This window comes from Octopus bimaculoides, chromosome 27, assembly GCF_046866305.1.
Source record: "Octopus bimaculoides isolate indiv1 chromosome 27, ASM4686630v1, whole genome shotgun sequence".
Taxonomy (NCBI): domain Eukaryota; kingdom Metazoa; phylum Mollusca; class Cephalopoda; order Octopoda; family Octopodidae; genus Octopus; species Octopus bimaculoides.
Window position 1 is genome coordinate 20,928,696 of NC_142954.1, and position 23,951 is coordinate 20,952,646.

Genomic DNA, 23,951 nt, shown 5'->3' on the forward strand with positions numbered 1-23,951 from the left:
AGTTATGAGGATATAAAGCCCTTCCAGGTGGTGCCCCAGCATGGCCACAGTTCAATGATTAAAGCATGTAAATGATAAATGTTAATTAAAAACATATTTTTCATGTCAAAGTGAAGAGAAAGTAAGAGTTAAAAAAATGTCGCAGCTGTTTCTTTAGTTGTGTCCCCTGAGTCAGAGAACTCTTTTATCATTTCCCTCTCATTTGCCAGATTAAGCATGAGCATCATCATCATCATCATCATCATCATCATCATCATCATCATCATCATCATCATCACTAACATCATTGTTTGCTATCATCATCATCATCATCATCACCATCACCACAACCATCATCATCACCGTCATCATCTCCATCGTCATTGTCATCATCATCACCATCATCATTGTAGTCGTCGTCTTCATCATCACCATCACCATAACCATTATCATGATCATCGTTGTCATCATTACTATCATCATCATTATAATCATTATCATGATTGTTCTTATTACCAACATTATTATAATCAACACCATCACTATTATCATCATCTTCATCACTACCAACATAATCATTATCATCATCATCATCATAATCATCAGCCTAGGACTGATAGGGTCAGTTACCCTGCACGTAACTGTCCGAGGCCACAGCAGCCACCCCAGAACAGGACTCCAGTCCATTGTAGGTTTACTCATTTACAGCTGAGGGGACAAAAAAGGAAGTGTTTTGTCACAAGAACACAGTGCACTGCCTAGTCCAGGAATTGAAATCATGGTCTTGTGATCATGAGTGCAACACCCTAACCACTAGGCTATGTGCCTTCACTCAATACACACAAACATAAAATAAAAACAGAAATAAAAAAAAAAACATGTTATTCTTTTTGTGTCCACCAGAGAGCGCTACTACACACAAACCTGAAAAGAAATCAAGAAACAAGTCACTCAACAAGGGAGGTAATGAAGCTTAACACGTTTCGGTCGTATTGCCACTAACCTCCCCCCTATATTTTTTTATTTGTTTTTGCACAGTATCCTAAAGTTTTCTTATAACACTTAGACATTAGTTCCAATCAATCATCACCGATCGAATAGTATTGATTAACCATCACTCTAATATTGTCCAAGTTTCCACAAGAAATTGTTTTTCTATAGAATATGCTTGCTTTCTTAACCCAACACTGCTTTGTCAGCACTGCAAAACAAACATGTGTAACTTCGAGAATTGTTAGAGCGTCCAACAAAATGTTTTGTGATATTTTTTCTTTCAGTTCTTTACAGCCTAGGTCCAAGTCCTGCTGAAGTCGGGTATGTCTTTCACCCATTCAGGGTTTATAAAATAACATATCAGTCAAATACTGGCATCAAAATAGGTAGAGGAATGGTGGAAAGGAGTGAGGAACTCCTCCCCTGTCCAAAATTCCCAGCACCCTTTCTTGGATCTGAAGACCCAAGACTGAAGTGCCATCTGACCACAAACCCCTCTCATATATATATATATATATATATATATATATATATATATATATATATATACACATACATATGATTGTATGTATGTATGTATGTGTGTGTGTACATTTAAAATTATTCCCATTTTCTCTTGCTTCTGTTTCAGTGCCTTCAAAAATACTTGGCATCATGGGTAATACGATTTTAGCAGTGGATGACACTTTAGAATTGGTGTGTAAAACCAGTGGCTTACCATCTCCCAAGATTTATTGGGTACATAATGGCAGGAGAATCAAAACACGTGCTGATGGTAGGATAAGGGTATTGTCTCCAAACAAACTAGTTGTCAAGTTTATCACAAGACATGATACAGGTAGGTCAAAATATTTTGTTGTTGTTCATTTTATATTATTTTTTAGTCTTTTCTTAGCTCCACTGTCTTATAACCTTACATACATACATACATACACATGTATGTATGTATTAGATCCAACTTTTCTCTCAAGGTACTTACACTCTGTCGAGTATGCACACTGACATTACTCATCCATCAGAGCATACTGGCTTCATTTCTTACGAGCTTACGCATGTCCTCAGCAGTCATGGCCCATGTTTCACTGCCATGTAGCATGGCTGTTCGTACACATGCGTTATACAGTCTGCATTTTACTCTGAGCGAGAGGCCCTTTGTCACCAGCAGAGGTAAGAGCTCTCTGAACTTTGCCCTGGCTATTCTTATTCTAGCAGCTACACTTTCAGCGCACCCTCCCCAGCTACTGATTTGGTCACCTAGGTAATGGAAGCTATCAACTACTTCTAGTTCTTCTCCCTGGAATGTGGCATATATATGTGTATGTATGTATGTATGTATGTATGTATGCTTGTGTGTATATATATATATATACATATTCACATATGTATATATATATGTCTGTGTGTATGTGTGTGTGTGTATGTGTGAACAGATGCATACATGTTCATGTACTTACACACACACTTACGTGTCTTAACATGTCATGATTTGATGATCGTAAATACAATTTATAGCGTAAAATCTGAACCCAGCTTAACATTGCCATCCAGATTTGACGAAAGTATTTCAAACACAGAACTGTCCAAAATAAACACAAAATCACTTTAAGTACCTCAAAGATAGACCATAAACTTGGATTAGAAATGTACTTTTACAACCAAATCAAACAGTCATCTGCTTTATGGTCTGTGCCTGTGTGTATGTAAATATATTTATATATATATATATATGTATGTATGTATGTATATATATATATATATATATATATATATATATATATATATATATATATATATATATACTCTTTACTCTTTTACTTTTTTCAGTCATTTGACTGCGGCCATGCTGGAGCACCACTTTTAGTCGAGCAAATCGACCCCAGGACTTATTCTTTGTAAGCCTAGTACTTATTCTATCGGTCTCTTATTGCCGAACCGCTAAGTTACGGGGACGTAAACACACCAGCATCGGTTGTCAAGCGATGGTGGGGGGACAAACACAGACACACAAACACACATACATATATATATATATATACATATATACGACGGGCTTCTTTCAGTTTCCGTCTACCAAATCCACTCACAAGGCTTTGGTCGGCCCGAGGCTATATATATATAGGTGCAGGAGTGGATGTGTGGTAAGTACCTTGCTTACATTACCAACCACATGGTTCCGGGTTCAATCCCACTGTGTGGCACTTTAGGCAAGTGTCTTCTAATATAGCTTCGAGTCAGCCAAAGCCTTGTGAGTGGATTTGGTAGATGGAAACTGAAAGAAGTCCATCAGATGTGTGTGTGTGTGTGTGTGCATATATGTACTTGTCAAGATGAAAAACGATGACCTTACAGTTAGGAAATGATGGATGCTTCTGGTGGATCACTGCATTTAATTGGTCAAGCTGGTCAGCCTCGTGGAGCTTTCGGTGTTTCCGCTCAATAAACACTCACAACGCTCAGTCTGGGAACCGAAACCGCGATCCTATGACCGCGAGTCCGCTGCCCTAACCACTGGGCCATTGCACGTCCACTTTTAATATATAATAGACAAGAAAGTAAATTTCGAATGTAGTATAACTATGAAAAAAGCAGAGAAAGTTTGGATTTTACCCTTATAAAATGCCAGCAGCTAACCTGTAGCCACCTGGTGGTAACTTTTACCTATCTAATAGGTTTGAAATACCCAGTCTTTCTGCTGTTTTCATAGCTGTACTGTGTTCAAAATTTACTTTCTTATTTCTTTATTGCCCACATGGGGCTAAACATAAAGGGGACAAACAAGGACAGACAAAGAGATTAAGTCAATTATATCGACCCCAGTGCGTAACCGGTACTTATTTAATCGACCTCGAAAGGATGAAAGGCAAAGTCGACCTTGGCGGAATTTGAACTCAGAACGTAGCGGCAGACAAAATACCGCTAAGCATTTTGCCCGGCGCGCTAACGTTTCTGCCAGCCCGCCGCCTTTCAAAATTTACCTTCTTGTCTGTAAAATATCAGACACATTCAACATTCACAAAAGTTTGTTTACAAGATATAATACGTACATTATCTTGCATATAGTCGTAGACAGGCTGTTCAGTTTGCCTCCAATTCAGTCCAGGTACATGATATTGATAAGCCACAAGAATGGTGAAGCACTGGATGGAATCAGGAGTGAGATGTGTCAACTGTCTGTGATTTTCTGGTGTTTTAACATCCAGCACTTTGAGAGAGTCATCTCCACCTCGTCAAATCGCAGCCTACCAGTGAACAAGCAAAGTACTTACATTGACTATGTGTGTTCAGTAATGCTTACAACATTAGCACTGCTTCTAATTCATATCTGAATAATATAGAGAGTTAGATATTACACTTTTACTTGTTTCAGTCATTTGACTGCGGCCATGCTGGAGCACCACCTTTAGTCGAGAAAATCGACCCCAGGACTTATTCTTTGTAAGTCTAGTACTTATTATATCAGTCTTTTTTTGCCGAACCGCCAAGTGACGGGCACATAAACACACCAGCATCGTTTGTCAAGCGATGGTTGGGAACAAACACAGACACACAAACACACACATATATATATACATATATATACAACAGGCTTCTTTCAGTTTCCGTCTACCAAATGCACTCACAAGTCTTTGGTCAGCCCGAGGCTATAGTAGAAGACATTTGCCCAAGATGCTATGCAGTGGGACTGAACCCGGAACCATGTGGCTGGTAAGCAAGCTACTTACCACACAGCCACTCCTGTGCCTATATTTGCATGTGTATCAAATTATATGTACATAAATCAGATGAAATGTTCACTCATTAATAATGCATCTTATGTGTGTGTGTGTGCACATGCATGTATATATATATATATATATATATATATATATATATATATAATACGCATACACACACATACGCACATACACACACATATACACACGTATATATATATACATGTGAAATGATATGTAATTATAGCAGTTTGATTTCCTAAAAGTACATCTACAATCTGTAATCCGACAAATATGACTTTTTGATTTGTTTTAATCAATCATGTTTTCATTTGCAGAAAAATGATTTAGTTTTTAGTCTGAAATATTTAAAGCTAAATTTGGCAGCCATACATTGGGTTGGGAAGAAAGTAATTTTGGTTTTTTAGTGTGAAATAAAAGTAATTTTTTTTTCAGACAAAGACTATATATTTTCCATTTTATTCTATGACCTTTTACCATCTTTCTGGCAACTTTGTGATTCCATGCTTATAGAACTTCTGGTCCTTATCAGCCAAAAACGGAAGCAAGTTTGATTTCAGGTCATCATCATTATTGAAAGTTTTACCATTCAAAGAATTTTGCAAATTTCGAAATAAATGGTAATCTGATGGTGCAAAGTCAGGGCTATATGGTGGATGTGACATCACTTCTCAACCAGGCTCCAATAATTTTTCATGAGTTAGCAAAGACATGTGTGGTCTAGCGTTGTCATGGTGGATCACAATTCTTTTATGATTTGCCAATTCTGACTGTTTTGCTTTGATTGCTTCCTTCAGTTTCATTAGTTTGTTGTCAGTAGACATCAGGACTATTTCTTGAATAGACACGCACACCATATATTCGTTCTTCACTTGTTTATCACTGTTCTTATTCTAACTCATGTCCATTGCCCAGAAATCTTTCGTCACGCATCTGCAACGGTTTTCCACAGAGTATAGTTCAAGAGAATGTCTGTCAAAACATAAGAAAATTAGAAGTTTGTTTTAAAAGTAATTTAGTAGTAAGATGATACTAATAGTTGTTTGCTATTACATACACTTAAAAATACTTTTGACAATATTTGCAGATTAAAATGTTTTTGGAATTACACAGATAATATTTTTCATAGAATTATTATTATTATTATTATTATTATTATTATTATTATTATTATTATTATTATTATTATTCAGTAGTTTTATTTTTATAACATGCTTTCACTTCACTACCGAGCACAGCTCTGTGTGCCTTGGGTATGTGCTGTGGTTTGCTGTGATGCTCTTATGGTTACTGTATTGAAAGTGTTTTGCGTAGGATGTGTGCAGTGCCCATTAGTGCAATCTTCTGTATGTTATATATATTTGTAAGTCCTGGTGTTTTTGTTATGTATTTGTCTGAATATTTTTTTATTATACCTAAGGCACCTACTATGATAGGAATTGTTTCTGTTTTTAGATTCCACATTCGAGTTACCTCTATTTCCAGGTCTTTGTATTTTGAAAGTTTCTCCATTTCTTTTAGGGAAACATTGTCATCTGCTGGTATTGATACATCAATTAGAAAACATTTTATTATTATTATTATTATTATTATTATTATTACTATTATTATTATAAAAGCCACAAAAATTTCAGTGCGAGACAGCCACCCAGGGTTTTCTGGCCAAAATATCAAACTGCTGAATGGCGAAGTAAATTAGTATTTTGGACATGAAACCATGAGTTGCTGCATTTCACAAAGCTTTTTGTGGTTTTTATCATAATAATATCTTTACTCTCTTAACTAATCAAATACTGTAATAATTGTTAAAAACCATAGCACGTGCAAATATATATTAAAATATGTTTATAAAACCATTATCATTATCAACATTATTGCTGTAATTCCAATATTTACATTCCATACTTATGTGGTCTGACAAAAAGTCATTGAAAAATTTATAAAGAATTTCTCTCTTTCCTCTCGCAAATTCTATTTAATGTCAATATTGAGCTGCAATGACTAATAACTGCCTCAATTATGGTCCGTGTTTAGCCATTAGTGGTTGGAAATAAGGTTAGCTGTTATTGATTACATCTATTATTGATTGAATTATTAGTGATTGAAAATAGGCTTATATCAATTTTATTGGAGAACAATGTCAAGATTCACATTGATTGCAGTAAAATAATTACAGTTTTTTAATAAACATTCTCATTGTTTAATTGATTTTGAAAACTATAAGTTTTGTGTAATGTATATGTATATATGTATGTATATACATATGTATATACATATATACATATATAGGTATGCATTCATATTTATATGAATACATACCTATATATACCCATGTCTGCAGATATTCATGTTTATGTATGAAGGCATGCAGCCTAGTAGTTACAATGTTGTACTTGTGATTGCTAGATCATGGGTTCAATTCCCACACAGGGTGGCACATTGTGTTCTTGAGCAAAACACTTCATTTCAGATTGCTCCAGTCTATTCAGCTGTACGTGGGTCACCCTGTGAGGGAATAGCCTTCTGACCAGGGGGAAGAATGTTGGCTTGCTCACCAAGCCAGTGGGATGGAATCATTCAAAAGCTGATACAATGTGAAGCGCATTGTGACCAGCGATGTATAACAATATCCAAACATCTGGTCAATACCATGACACTGATATGTGAATATATATATATACAAGTGTTGGTGTGTGTGCTTTCCAATTACATGGTTCTGGGTTCAATCCCACTACATGGAACCTTGGGCCCAAGTCTTTTACTCTAGCCTCAGGCCAACCAAAACCTTGTGAGTGGATTTCATTGAGAGGAAACTGAAAGAAGCTTTACATATATAAAGTGTGCGTATGTTTTTTTGTTGGTTTGTTTGCCCTCCAATCCTGCTTGAGAACCAGTGTTGGTATGTTTATATCCCTGTAACTTAGTGGTTTGGTAAAAGTGACCAATAGAATAAGCACCAGGCTTTAAATAAATAAATAAATAAGTATTTCAGTTGATTCTTTTGACTAAGATTCTTCAAGGTGGTGCCCCAGCATGGCCGTAGTCTAATGAATAATAAGTGCAACGCAAGACAAAAGGTAAAGAAACAAAACAGCAAAGAAAGGAAAGGAAACCAAGAGTTGAGTCCTCTTTGTCCCTTGAAACCAGAATTAGAGTGGATGGTATGCCAAGGCAAGGAGACAGTAACACACACACACACATACATACACACACAACAGGCTTCTTTTAGTTTCCATCTACCAAATTCACTCACAAGAATTTTGTCAGCCTATATATATGTGTGTGTGTGTGTGTGTGTGTGTGTGTGTGTGTGTGTGTGTGTGTGTGTCACACATATCCACCATCACTTGACAATGAATGTTGGTTTGTTTATGTCCTCATAACTTAGATGTTTGGCAAATGAGACTGATAAGATAATTACCAGACTTAAATAAAAAGAAAAGAAAAAACATAATTTCTGGCACCAGTTTGTTTGACTAACCCAGGGGTACTCAGCCATTTTTTATCTATGGACCTCTTTTACTAGTTTCAGTCATTTTGATGGTGGCCATGCTGGAGCACTGCCTTTTAGTTGAAGGAATTGCCCCACCGAACTTTTTCTTTGTAAGCCTAGAACTTATTCTATCGGTCACTTTTGCCAAACCACTAGGTTACTGGGACATAAAAACACACCAAGATTGGTTGTCAAGCAATGGTGGAGGGACAAACACAAACACACACACACACACACAAATACATACACACACACACATACATGCACACACACACACACACACACACACACATATATTTTTATGACAGGCTTCTTTCAGTTTCCGTCTACCAAATCCACTCACAAGGCTTTGGTCGGCCTAAGGCTATAGTAGAAGACATTTGCCCAGGGTGCCACACAGTGGAACTGAACCTAGAACCATGTGGTTGGTAAGCAAGCTACTTACCACACAGCCATGCCTGCACCTATATTATAAATGACCCCTCCCCACCTTTAGCCATTTGATGTTTAAAAACTAGTTTCATAGAGAATGAAACTAAGCTGTTTCTGTCAACAAATACCAATTCATATTACTAATAAAATATTTTCTTAGACCCTTAAAATACTACTACTGGTCCCCAGTTAACTGTTTTGCTTGCATGGATCCCCTTTATTTTATTCTGGTGAACTCCCATATCCATGCGATATCTAAAAATCTAGTTTTATAGAAACTTCTTTCAAAATTCCTATTTTGATTTCTACACCTTAACTTGTTTAGGTTGGACCCTGCAAAATATTAGAGAAAGAATCCTGGTTGTTTTTTGAAATATATAACCAATACATACATCTAAAGGAAATTTTTTTCTGGGGCCTTGAAAATACTATTGTGGCCTTCGTGCCGGTGGCACGTAAAAGCACCCACTACACCCTCGGAGTGGTTGGCATTAGGAAGGGCATCCAGCTGTAGAAACTCTGCCAGATCAGATTGGAGCCTGGTGTAGCAATCTGGTTTTACCAGTCCTCAGTCAAATCGTCCAACCCATGCTAGCATGGAAAGCAGACGTTAAACGATGATGATGATGATGATGATGATCCCCAATTTAACATGTTGTGTGGACCCCAAAAATCTTATATGGAGCCTCAGGGCCTATATGAACCCCTGGACTAAACCCAACCTTTCAAATCGGTGTGCTCCAGCATGGACACAGTCCAGAGACTGAATCAAGTCAAAAATAAACAATATCTTTAATGATTTTATTTAAAACGAATATAAATTTTGTGACCGATTTATCACAGATTTAGAAACAAAAACAATGAAAATAAAAGACTTTTAATATTCGCATCTATGCTTAATGTAAATATTGATACATTTTCTAACCATAAAGACAAAGTTAATTGACCGAAGAATTATATTCGTATTAGCAACCACTCATCTCAGAAGTTTAATTAACTTTAATTAATTTTAGAATGAATGATAGCGTGTGTAGTCTACATAGACATGTTGAAACATATTTCAGTTTAATAAACTTGGCAGTGATTCTATAGATTTTTGCTGCAATCTCTGTAGCATGTAAATTGTTTAATATATGACATACAATGACTAAGCTGTTCAAAAATGGTTTAGAGAATTAATTAGCAGGAACCAATTAACCAGAATTGCCATTGTCATCATCATCATCATCATTTAACATCCATTTTCCATGCTGGAATGGGTTGGATGGTTTTACTAGAGAGATGGAGAGCTGGTAGGCTGGAGAGCTGCACTCATCTCTAGTTGTCTATTTTGGTTTGATTTCTACAGCTGGATGCCCTTCCTAATGACAAGACTTAAACAGAAAAAAAAAAAAAAAAACATAAGTTCTGGCATTAGTTTGGCATTAATTTATCTGACTAAACTATATATATATATATATATATGTATATAAATAAGGATAAGATCGATATTTAAAATATTGATTTTATCAAGTGGCCAGCAGGGGAATAAAAACCATCAAAGGTAATAATTATTTAAAATTATAATACAGGGTATCTAAGAGATACCGCCACGCTGAAAGCATTTATTATGCAAAGCCAGAAATCCGGGATCTGGAATTATCTTGTTATTTTTACTGGTTTATTTTGTCTTTGTCTTCGCTCCTTGTGCTATGTGAACATTTATTGTGGTTTTAGAGTCAGGATTTGACTGCTATTTTTTAGCGTGGTGGTATCTCTTAGATACCCTGTATTATAATTTTATATATATATATATATATATATATATATAATAATAATAATAATACAAATGATATGTGAGCATATGCATATATACATACATATATGTACATACCTACATCTACATGTATATATAGATGCATATCCGGGTACAAGATGTCAAAACTACGTGGACAAAAAAGGAACGGGAACATAAGCAAAGCACAAAAAACGAACTTTTTTTACGGACAACAGAATGAACACATAGGAAAACAGAAGAGTTGGATGCTGGTGGTTGTACAGTGGTGGTGAGGATTACAATATGGTATATATATACTAGCCTTGTCCACTCACTGCAATGATGGGGGGGGCACTTTTGGGGGCAGGGGTGGGGATCTTGTATGAGACAAGAGGGGTTGTAACATTCTATAATTTTCAATTTGTTCAAAAAGAATATTGTTGTTTTACTGTTTAAATCTGAACTTGTAAGTTCAATATCAACTTACATCTCTTCCGGGATGATGGTCATATTATGGTTGCTTTCATTTAGTTCTTTTGCTTATTTTCCTCTTCCTTGTTTTAGTCATCAGACTGTGGCCATACTGAGGCACTACCTTGAAGAATTTCTAGTCGAATGAATCAATCCAATACATTTGTTTAAGACCGGTGCTTATTACGTTGATCACTTTTGCCAAACCGTTAAGTTACAGAGACATAAATACACCAACACCAGCTGCCAAGCAGTGGTGGAAAACAAACACAAACACACACACATACATACGATGGGCTTCTTTCAGTTTCCGTCTACCAAATCCACTCACAAATCTGTAGTTATCCTGAGGCTATAGTAGAAGACACTTTCCCAAGGTGCCAAGCAGTGGGACTAAACCCAAAACCATGTGGTTAGGAAGCAAACTTCTTAACCACACAGCCACACCTGCACCAATTTATTGATTTTATTTATTTATTTTTGTTATTTTCAGGTAACTATACCTGTGTGGCTTCCACTAGAGTTTACAACGTTTCCTCTACAGTTCCTGTTTGTATTGTCGGTGAGTACTCCGAGTTTCGGGGTTTCATTTCCTTATCTCCCTCTCTCTCCGTTACCCACTCTCTCCATCTAATCCTCACTATCACTTCACCTATATTCACCCCACCATTGTACCTTGGAAATATGTCTTGACACATCTCTACTACCATCTCTCTCAACCTCCCCATCTCACCCTTTCCCGCCTTTCCTTCCAAATTGGGGTACCGTTGTATCTCCTTTAGAGCAAGACATCCATCTTTATCCCTCTGTTATCCTTTTTAATCTCTCATCAACAGGCACAAAGCTATCTAATTCAATGCTACTCTGCACCCCAGCAGAGGGGACTTTGTCTTTCTTTTGCAAGTTACTTGGTTGCCACATTGGTACTGGTACCACGTGAAATGCACCCAGTGAACTTTTGTAGACTGAATGGCATTAAGAAGGGCATCCAGCCATAGAAACCATGCCAAAAAGACAATAGAGCTTGGCATAGTGTTCTGCTTAGCCAGCTCTTCTCAAATTGTCCAACCCATGTTAGCAAGGAAGATGATGATGATGACGATGACGACGACGACAAAGACAATGATGACAAAGACGACAACGACAAAGACGACGATGATGATGACAATGACGATGATGATGACAACGATGACGACAAAGATGACGATGACGACGACAAAGACGACGACGACAAAGACAACGACGACAAAGACGACGACGAGTTCTCATAATGATACTCTTTCTGAAAAACGAACCACTTTTCCAGCTATGAAGCTCCTCCCATTAATGAAACCCCTTGAAGCAATGATGGTCCTTCAGAAAAAAACTCTTTCTAATAATGATACTCCTTCCTATTGTGAAACACATCTCAGCATTGAAACTCCTTCCAGCAACGTGATTTCTCCCAACAATGATTATCTGCCTGACAATGAAATTCTTTCTATTCATTATATTTGAAATTATCTGAAATAAAAGAAGTTTAGGTTGATAGAAATACAGTTAGAAAAAGGCTAAATATTACATAATTCCCTCTGTCTACGTGTTTTAAACTGATCTAAATTAAAACTTGTCATAAAAATCCCATGTTAATTTTTGTTCCAAGGAGAAATTTCAACCATGTTTCGTGGTCTGCTACCACAACAGCTCCTTTATAGGATCCAGTTAGCTCAAGACATCATCAGGAGAAACCACATCCGGTTTCGGCCCCTACTCCTCTACCGTTTTGACGTGGTGGCCCTCGCCCCTTCAGACGTGTCTTCAGCTCTGGTGTTGAGTGCATGTCTTCTTTCTTCTGTTCCCTGGCCTCTTCAATGCAGCGTCAACGAGTGTCAGCGGCCGACTGACTGTCTTGTCAAATTTCCCTTTAAATACCTGCGACACAGTTATTTTACAAAATTCTTTCATTACATTTTAAATTAATTAAAACTGAGACAATGTATTTCAACAGAAATATAGTAAAACGAATTTTAACCATTTTGATACCAGCCCACTTGAGACTACACCTGGTTCTGTGATACAAGTTTCCTGTTTTAAAAGCATCAAAATTAAAAACTTCCTTGAAATTTTCCTGTTAATTTATATTCCAAACACCAACTTACAAATGACAAAGTTCTTTTACTAAATTCTTTATTTTCAAAATTAAATGAAAAACATTTCATTGTATTTCAACAGAAATATGGTAACAAAAAGTGAACCCTTTTTGAAAATAGCCTGCCTGAAACTGCCCCATTGGTTCTGTGATTCAAACTTCTTGTTTTAAATTCCTTCAAAATTTCATGATAATTTATGTTCCAAACTCCAGTTTAATATAATGGCAAAGTTATTTTACAAAATTCTTCATTATTTTGAAAATTAATTGCAACAAAGGTAGCATATTTTAACAGATATTGTCACCAAAAATGGTTAATGTTTGAATTTCTTCATTTCAAGGTCAACCTAAAGCACCAACTTTGACCAAACTCTACGCAACTTCATCGACTTCCATTATGTTGGAATGGCAACCTGCTGAACAAGAACCGTTTACCAATGTTACTGGTTACATTATCAGTTACAAACCTGAGTAAGTAACTGTGGGCTACAATGATATAGTGTTGTTGTTGTTGATGGTGGCGGCGGTGGCGCCACCATCAGATTTGTCGCACCATGCCACAATGTGTTTGTCCAAGGATTATGGCAATAATCCAACAGTGGTGGCAGTGGTGGCAGCGGTTACCACTAAACAACCCCACTACTGATCCTTGCTGTCCTCAAGAGACAAACATTCTGTAGAAGCCCCCACCAGGCATTCTATTCCAATCTCCTTCAGCCATTTGTCTATATCTTGGCTTACTGTCCCCCAACACACCAATCATTATAGACATGACCTTTTACTGTTCACATGATCTGAATTCTTCCTATTACAAATTTTAAGGGATTGTATTTTCTTTGTTTTCCCTCCTCTGTCTTTACGATCCTTGAATTGAACAGGCATATTGGGTCAATAAGTAAGCATCTTCTCTTTTCCGTATCTATGATTTTTATTATTATTATTATTCAGTAGTTTTATTTTTATCACGTGCTTTCACTTCGCTACCGAGCGCAGCTCTGTGCACCTTGGGTATGTGCTGTGGTTTGCTGTGATGCTCTTATGGTTACTGTATTGAAAGTGTTTTGCATAGGATATGTGCAGTGCCCAGTAGTGCAATTTTCTCTATGTTATATATATTTGTAAGTCCTGGTGTTTTTGTTATGTATTTGTCTGAATATTTTTTTATTATACCTAATGCGCCTACTATGATAGGAATTGTTTCTGTTTTTAGATTCCACATTCGAGTTACCTCTATTTCCAGGTCTTTGTATTTTGAAAGTTTCTCCATTTTTTTTAGAGAAACGTTGTCATCTGCTGGTATTGATACATCAATCAGAAAGCAATTTTTTTTTCATTATTATTATTATTATTATTATTAAGGCAGGGAAGAATCGTTAGCATGCCAGGCAAAATGCTTAGCGATATTTTGTCTGTCACTACGTTCTGAGTTCAAATTCCACCAAGGTCAAATTTGCCTTTCATCCTTTTGATAAATTCAGTACCAGTCTAGTACTGGAGTCAATGTGATTGATTGTTCCCCTCCCCCCAAAAAATTCAGGCCTTGTGCCTGTAGTAGAAAGGACTATTATTATTATTATCATTCGTCACGTTGCTCTGACCGATTGAGCCAAACTCCTCTACTACAGATTCCACTGCAAATTTAAGATGTATAGAAATCTCGCTTTGTGAGACGCTATCATATGTTAAATTCAAATTACGACAAACGTAAACAAACAAACGAAGTTTGCTTAGAAGCGTTGAGATGTCTTAGAAAGTTAAAGAAGAGATTTACCTACACTTTTCTCTGCAAAATAGGGGTAGTTTATCCTGTTCAGGCTATATTATTAGCATTATCCTGCGATTGAGAATTTTAAAATCACTTCTTAAACTTTCTAAGACATTTCAACGCTTCTAAAAAGCAAACTTTGTTTGCTTGTTTACGTTTATCGTAATTTGAATTTATTATTATTATTATTATTATGATTATTATTATTGTTGTTGTTGTTGTTGTCATTGCAGAAGCTTATACAAACCCCAGTTCAAAAAGTACATGGACAATATCCCTAGTTCTGTGACTGCTCAGCTAGTAACTGGGTTGGAGCCTGCCAAGACCTACGTGTTTACTATCACAGCAAGAAATCGAGTTGGAGAGGGCAGTCCGAGTGATATGAAAAGTGCTTCCACCTGGCAGGCAGGTAATAAATAAAACCAACGAGAAAAAAAATAATAAAATGAAAAGCAGCGACAAAGGAATGGAATATGTGTGTCTGTCTGTTTGTCTGAGTGTGTGTCTGTCTGTCTCTATGTTTGTCCGTTTTTGTAGGTATTGTCATTCATTATTCAAAATGAAATGCTGTTACATATGTACGTGCGCGTGTGTGTGTGTGTGTGTCCATATATATAAATATATATACATACACACACACACACACATATATATATATATATATATATATCCATCCACATTTATATGGGTGTGTGTGTTTAATATGTATGTATGTATGTATGTATGTGTGTTAGTGGAGGCGCAATGGCCCAGTGGTTAGGGCAGCGGACTCGCGGTCATAGGATCACGGTTTCGATTCCCAGACCGGGCGATGTGAGTGTTTATTGAGCAAAAACACCTAAAAGCTCCACGAGGCTCCGGCAGGGGATGGTGGCGAACCCTGCTGTACTCTTCCACCACAACTTTCTCTCACTCTTACTTCCTGTTTCTGTTGTGCCTGTAATTGAAAGGGTCAGCCTTGTCACACTCTGTGTCACGCTGAATATCCCCGAGAACAATGTTAAGGGTACACGTGTCTGTGGAGTGCTCAGCCACTTGCACGTTAATTTCACGAGCAGGCTGTTCCGTTGATCGGATCAACTGGAACCCTCGACGTCGTAAGCGACGGAGTGCCAACAACATGTATGTATGTATGTATGTATGTATGTATGTATATGTGTGCGTGCATGCGTGCGTGCAGGTGGGCGGGTGGCCAGACGGACATGGGTGTGTATATGGTATCTATATATTTTTATGGTATTTAGACATAACTTTGCTAAAAAGAGTATCCCTAATCCGATGGGCCTACACATATATGTGATACAGTGTTATGCAAAACGTTAATTTGTCAGTTAAGATTATCCATGCAATAAGTAAGCGAAATTTTTCGCTGGTCGCAGAATTTGAAAACTGGAAAGTGGGGAAGTAGAAAAAAAAAATGTTTTTAAATAAAGTCAACCAAGGGAAGTAACTCTAAGTTGCAAAATAGGGATAGAGTAAGAGTTATTTCCCATAGTGATTCCTCGTAAATTTTTAGCAAATTTTACGAGATTGTTAAATGCTTTTCTAATTTTTGTCTATGATCGAAATATTTCAAAATCACTGTATATATATTTTAATGGATTATTTTCAAAAATAAAATGTAATTTCAGTGTAATTTTCCATGCTGACGACAAAAAGCGCATTAATTTTTTTTCTATCTAGAAATCAATGGAAATCACTATTAATCCTTTCAAAATTTGCAATTCTGACCTGGACATCAATGTTTTGAAACTCACCTATTTTCCATTACATTTCACACAGATTCAGTGCCGAGTTGCTGAAGCAGAAATATCGTTATAGCAAATATTCTGCTGAATACCACAGATTTGCTTGTCAGTTGCTTGACCTTAACCACTTGAGCACGTCCCTTGGTAGCTGACAATATGTGCTTCTCTGATGATGAGCAGGGAGCATTATAGCCATGTGTTGAGAGGGATTCTTAGGGTTTGAATAAATGTAAGAAAAGCAAACTTTGAAGGAAAGATTAACCATTTTTCATACTTTCTAAGGGTTGTTGTTGTTGGCACTCCGTCGCTTACGACGTCGAGGGTTTCAGTTGATCCAATCAACAGAACAGCCTGCTGTTTTCGCTCAATAAACACTCACAACGCCCGGTCTGGGAATCGAAACCGCGATCCTATGAACGCGAATCCGCTGCCCTAACCACTGGGCCATTGCGCCTCCATGCTCTTTCTAAGGGTTAGCAAATAGGAAATAACAGTTGCTACCCAAGGACAAAAATATCATTATAGCAAATATTCTGCTCAATACAACAGATTTGCTTTGTCAGTTGCTTGACCTTAACCACTTGAGCATGTCCCTTAGTGGCTGACAGTGAGTGGATTTCTGATGATGAGTAGGCGTGGTGGGGGAGCGTCACAGTCATGCTTGCAAAACTAAAATGCCGGTGGTTGAACACTCTACAGACAAACCATACCCTTAATGTACTTCTCAGGGAAATTCAGCATGACACAGAATATTACAAGGCCAGCCAATTGAATTACAGGTACAGCTCATCTTTGCCAACTGAGTGGACTGGAGAAACATGATATAGAGTATCGCGGTCAAGGACACAACTGACCACTGGGAATCAAAATCAAAACCTTACAAAGTAACAGTTGCTACCCAAGGACAAAAATCCTTTTAAGCAGTGTAATATTTGAGGGAAAGTGGGATGAAAATATAGGTTAGAGAAGCATCTGTGAGAGAGGCTACAGAATCTGGGTCACAAGATGATGATACATGGGCAAGTCCTGTGAATTCAGTGCAACACCAGCATGTGAGCTTAATCATGATCATCATGATCAACTGCTGGACATTATCGTCCTGCCTTCTAGGACTTATCTGCCAGTTATCCAGTCCCCATGGTGTATGAGTAAATGAGATGACCACATTCAGCCAAAATGGGACTCCAGCCTCTCACAGGGTCATTCCTGTGCAACTGATACAAGTGGAACAATGTGAATAAGGGGTTTATGTCTTTATCAGAAACACAACATACACCGATTTCTGGAATTCAAGACCATGATCCTGTTATTATTAATTTGATCCTTTAACCTCTAAGGCCCATTCCTTTCATATGAGACCAGCCAATTCTGAAAAGCAGGGTCCATCGTAGTATTGATATAAAGTCAGAGTGAGGGAACACATCGATGGACTCAGATCAATAATCCATTTAGATTTGTTGTGATTTTATCTTTTATATTTTATTTTTTTATTTACCTTTTTATTCCATTGCAGCTCCTTCAGAGCCAATCAGGCTTCAGGTTGTCCAAACATCACCTGTTAGTATCTACCTGTCCTGGTGGAGGCCAAAATATCTCCATGGTAACCTAAAGAAGTACCAGCTGTACAGAGATTCACTTAACTGGACACAAGGTAGATTGATGGCTTCTGTTTTTCTTTTTTCTTTTTTTCATCCTCTGAAAAATCCCAGATCAGGAACTGTTTAAGGCTGTTCAGTCAAATCTACCTACCTACCTACCTACCTACCTACCTACTTACCTACCTACCTACTTACCTACCTATCTCCCTACCTACCTACCTTCCTACCTACCTACCTACCTACCTACCTACCTACCTACCTACCCCTACCTACCTACCTAAACAACCCACCCACCCTCCCACACACCCATCCATCCATCCATCCATCCATCCAGAATGGCATCCAGCTATAGAAACCCTGCCAAAACAGAGAGGGGCCCAGTGCAGCCCTCCAGCTTGTCAGCTCCTATCAAAATGTCCAACCCATACCAGCAGGGGAAATGGATGTTAAATGATGATGATGATGATGATGATGATGATGATGAGAAATCTTTGTTTTTTCATTCATCATTTTCTAATGTTATGTAGGAATTATTGTGTGTTTTGGATTATTCAACACTCAAAAACTAATATCAAAGTGATACAACAAGGGTAGATCAAGCCTGACTTTACTTAAATCATTTAATTTGGAAATAATTTTTTTCTTTAATTACTGTTAATAACCCGTGCCTGATTGACCATTAAGCAAAATAAGCACGTGCTAAGATCATAAACGAAACAGAAGCAACATACAAATGGTAAATGGTTTACAGTACAAAAGAAATCCCTTTAAACTTGCTAAAATAATATTCAGGGTGTCTTATCTCTTCTAAATATAGAAGGAGATGTGTTATGTAAGATAAATTGCGAGGATCTGATCAAAGACTTTGCAATTCAAAAAAGTAGGAGAAAACTTTTCAAATATAAATAAAGTGGGAGTATACAACAATAGGAGGCACAATGGCCCAGTGGTTAGGGCAGCGGACTCGCGGTCATAGGATCGCGGTTTCGATTCCCAGACCGGGCGTTGTGAGTGTTTATTGAGCGAAAACACCTAAAGCTCCACGAGGCTCCGGCAGGGGATGGTGGCAAACCCTGCTGTACTCTTTCACCACAACTTTCTCTCACTCTTTCTTCCTGTTTCTGTTGTGCCTGTAATTCAAAGGGTCAGCTGCATTTGTTTCAAGATTAAACCGATTCTACATAAGATAAATGTGAAAGCAATCTAAACCTTATCACAATTCTTTACATATTATCTGTTTATCTGCAGCAAACTTGGTTTTTATTCCTTGTAAGTCACTTTGGGTCTGGTTAATCATTGAAAATGATATTTTTGCAAAGATTTCCAATGAATTATTGTACTAATTCAAAAATTTATCACGTCTACATTGTAATACAAATCAATGGATAACTACATAAATAAATAAATAGATATTGGCTGTTGTAAAAGTAAAGCGTAGTTTGGAGGTATCAACTTTTTATTAACTGATTTATTCACAGAAGAAAGGATAGACAACCATTCCAGTGCACACAGTTGTCTATTACCTTCTTTATCATATTAGTTATCATGGATTTTTAACACTAACTTAACTGTCTGTCACACCTCGTAATTATTTCTAGTTAACATTTTAATATTCCCTACATTAAATATAGTAACACTAACTTAATTATCTATTTTTCGAGAAACGCAATTATTTCTTATTAACTTTTTAATACTCCCTACATAAATATGTTCTCAATTATTTCTAGCTGATGTTTTAATATTCTCCACATTAAATATTATAACACTAATTTTAATTATCTATTAGTCTCACCTCATAATTATATCTAGTTAATATTTTAATATTCCCTACATTAAATATAGTAACACTAACTTAATTATCTATTTTTCGAGAAACACTATTATTTCTTAACTTTTTCATACCCTCCACATAAATATATTAATACCAACCTAACTATCTGTCTATCTCACCTCAATTATTTCTGGCTGATGTTTTAATGTTCTCCACATTAAATATTATAACACTAATTTTAATTATCTACCTGTCTTACCTTGCAATTATTTCTAATTAACTTTTCCAACATTCCTTACATTATGCTAAACACTAACTTAAAATTTTATTTTACTTATGGTTAGGCTTTTAGAGCAACATAAATTACTTTCAAATTTTAATTTATGCTGGAATATGAAGAAGAGATTGCAGCTAAAAGGTGCCAAGTCACTTAACTGACCGATTTTATTTTATTGATTTTTATTTATTTTTTTCTAATAGATCAAATTGTTCAAGAACTTGTGAACATAGATTCTCCCTTTATAAGCCATACGGTCCGCGGCTTACATCCTTATACAACGTACATTTTCAGAGTAAGAGCTGCCAATGTTGAAAATGGTACAGAACTTTGGGGGAATTTCTCTTCACCTATCACAGTTACAACAGAAATACAAGGTAAGAACTGAAGAATTCTTTATAACTAAAGAAAAAATTATATCACCTTGGTTTTCCTTTTCATTTATAACTTAATTGTTTGCCTGTCCTGTGTATCACAGGTAAAATACACTATAAATCTCCCTGACTTCCGCGCATTATACATGAGAACTTGCCCATGGATAATTAAACAACAAGTACATCGAGTTCGAAACACTTGTATGAAATTCTAGAATATATTTGGTACCACTACCAATTCTATACCGTTACTTGTCTTTAACAGATCATTTTACTTCTATTTCCAGCACCGTCGGTCAGTCCCTTAAATTTCACAGTTCACCAAATAATGCAAAGAACGCTCGAGATATCATGGGAGGTAACTCTAAGTTTTTCATTTTATTATTATTATTATTATTATTATTATTTTTTACATAGAAAATACCTCTATCGTCGTTTATCACTGAATTGTCTATTGCTGATCCAGGAGAACACAGTATACTCAGCTGTGAACTATGTCACGCTTATATATATATACGAGGAGGTACCCAAAAGTAAGCAGAATCATTCTCTGTGGTATATGCCTGTTGTAGTCCAGGCTTCCGCCGCTATAAGCCACTTGGTGTGACCCCCAGGCATCAGTCTGCCGAGTGGCAGCGTCAACAATGGTCATACTGCCATGTGGTGTGTCTTTGTCTTACAGTGCTTCTTCCCTGCTCGTTGATTTTTGCAATGGCTGAAGCGAAGGAACAGCATGTTTCCATGAAATTGTTTTCTGCTGGAGAAAATGGCAGCCAAAACAGTTGTCATTCTTCAAACAGCTTGCAAGGATGCTGCCATGAGCAAAACACAAGTTCACAAGTGGTTTTCACATTTTCGGACTGGTCACTTGATGCTTGAAAAACAACCACATTCAGGGCGACCGTCAACATCCCCAATGAATGAAAAATAAAATAAAAATAATAAATGCGCCCCTTTAAAGCCTAGCCAGGCTCATGGGCCCGGTTTCCCGGTTTCAATGGCGTATGTGTTCCCCAGCTGGACGGGACGCCAGTCCATCGCAGCGTTACTCATTTTTGCCAGCTGAGTGGACTGGAGCAACGTGAAATGAAGTGTTTTGCTCAAGAACACAACGTGTCGCCCGGTCCAGGAATCGAAACCACAATCTTACGATCATGGGACTGACACCCTAACCACTAAGCCACACGCCTCCACCCAATGAATGAAAACATCACGAAAATTCATGACCTGATCATGAAGGACCGTTGGTAAACAATTGATGAACTTGTTGGTGTGACTGGTGTGGCCGGCAGCTCTTGCCAACGAATTTTGAGTGAGGAATTACGAATGAAAAGAGTTGCAGCAAAATTTGTGCTTCACTTGCTCATGAAGGATCAAACGCAGTCGTGACTGAATGCATGTCGTGATCTGAAAGAACAATTGGAAGTTGATCTGGACCTTTCTTTGAAGGTCATCACTGGTGACGAAAGCATTTTGCCCAACGTGCTAATGATTCTGTCAGTTTTCATTACCTTAAATAATAATAATTTGAAATTTTTTCACAAGGCGCAGGAGTGGCTGTGTGGTAAGAATCTTGCTTACCAACCACATGGTTCCAGGTTCAGTCCCACTGCGTGGCACCTTGCGCAAGTGTCTTCTACTATAGCCTTGGGACGACCAAAGCCTTGTGAGTGGATTTGGTAGACGGAAACTAAAAGAAGCCCATCGTATATATATATATATATATATATATATATATACATGTGTGTGCGTGTGTCTGTGTTTGTCCCCCCCCCCCCCAACATCGCTTGTCAACCGATGCTGGTGTGTTTATGTCCCCGTAACTTAGTGGTTCGGCAAAAAGAGACCGATAGAATAAGTACTAGGCTTACAAAGAATAAGTCCTGGGGTCGATTTGCTCGACTAAAGGCGGTGCTCCAGCATGGCCACAGTCAAATGACTGAAACAAGTAAAAGAGTAAAAGAGTAAGGCCAGCAGATTTTTGAGAGGAGTAGGGGGAGAGGAGTACATCAAATTGATGATAATAATAATAATAATAATAACAAAAGCTTTTCAATTTCAAAGAATGCAATCAGACATCTTCTTTATCTTTTACCTTTCTTTTTTTTTTTCATGTTTTTGCGTTTTAGCCGCCTCCAAGATTTTACCAAAATGGTCCCCTCACTCACTATGTGGTGAACTACAAGGTCATCAGTTCCATAGATGACTACCCAGATATAAACAGACAGTATTTCCCAGTAGACAGTCTCAAAGCCAACATTACAGGACTTTTATCTGGAATGAAGTATTCTTTTGAAATTGCCGCAGAGAATGAGGCTGGACGAGGACCAGTTTCCAATCCGGTCTATTTCACCACCTCCCCTGAAGGTAAATCGATAACTATGATCAATGTATTTTTATTATACTAATAATAACCTTTTTTCTTTATTGACCACAAGGACCGAACACAAAATAAATTGGGACAATACGACACGAGGGACAAATGGGGTCAAGCACAATATTCTCTGTGGTATATGCCCGTTGTAGTCTGCTATAAGCCACTTGGTGTGACCCCCAGGCATCAGTCTGCCGAGTTGCAGCGTCAACAATGGTCATACTGCCATAAAAACAATAAATAACAACAACAAAATTTAAGTGAAAATTTAAAAAATCAATAAAATTCCAAAAAACGTGCAAAGTTCCTCTCAGGTCCAATAAGGAACCCCCACTCATCCTAGGGACCCCAGCTGCTAAGGGCATCTCAGGTAGGCACCTCACTCCCTCTTCCCTCCTCCTCCAGCCAACAAGCACATGGTCAGAGCAGGCCCATTCACACAGACCATCCTCACCACATTCAACAAAAAATACCAGGAGGCGCTACCTGTCTCTCCACCCTCACTCTCCTTTTCGAGTGGAACTTGAAAAAAGTCAACGAGGGTTTGGCCAAAGAGGAAAGAACCTGTCTTCAGTTCTTTCAATCTCATCCACCAGGTAGAAGAACTCCCCCCCCCCCGGCAGCAGATTGATCTCCACAAAGGCCTCTGCTGATACTCAGATCTGTCCTACATGCATCAACGTTTATTCTACAAAGCTCCACAAGTCAGCAATATCCAGACACTGGACGAGTGCATACAGGACAGTTTCACTGCCTTGCGCACATCTCGAGTAGATCCATCTGACAGCACTTCCATGGATACTAATAATAATAATAATAATGATAATAATGATAATAATAATAATAAATATAATAATGGTGGTTGGCACTCCGTCGCTTACGACGTCGAGGGTTCCAGTTGATCCGATCAACAGAACAGCCTGCTCGTGAAATTAACGTGCAAGTGGCTGAGCACTCCACAGACACGTGTACCCTTAACGTAGTTCTCGGGGATACTCAGCGTGACACAGTGTGACAAGGCTGACCCTTTGAATTACAGGCACAACAGAAACAGGAAG

At 37.5% G+C, this 23,951-nt stretch overlaps 1 protein-coding gene across 10 annotated transcripts in view; it reads left to right on the top strand.

Annotated features, from left to right (window-relative positions):
- The window catches only part of LOC106867625 (contactin-3), a 629,470-nt gene that overhangs the window by 387,701 nt on the left and 217,818 nt on the right, over positions 1–23,951 (top strand). For 6 of the 10 annotated variants that reach the window (XR_016238615.1, XR_016238614.1, XR_016238617.1 and 3 more), the window contains 9 exons: positions 883–942; positions 1,604–1,810; positions 11,352–11,420; positions 13,328–13,457; positions 14,985–15,160; positions 18,013–18,150; positions 20,349–20,522; positions 20,807–20,877; positions 22,649–22,886. Coding sequence is in view for 4 of the 10 variants with exons in the window: in XM_089343329.1 (XP_089199455.1) it covers positions 883–942; positions 1,604–1,810; positions 11,352–11,420; positions 13,328–13,457; positions 14,985–15,160; positions 18,013–18,150; positions 20,349–20,522; positions 20,807–20,877; positions 22,649–22,886 (1,263 nt within the window). In the remaining 6 variants the exon portion in view is untranslated. The remainder of the gene's footprint in view (positions 1–882; positions 943–1,603; positions 1,811–11,351; positions 11,421–13,327; positions 13,458–14,984; positions 15,161–18,012; positions 18,151–20,348; positions 20,523–20,806; positions 20,878–22,648; positions 22,887–23,951) is intronic. The other 4 variants (XR_016238619.1, XR_016238618.1, XM_089343331.1 and 1 more) reach the window with 1 other exon arrangement.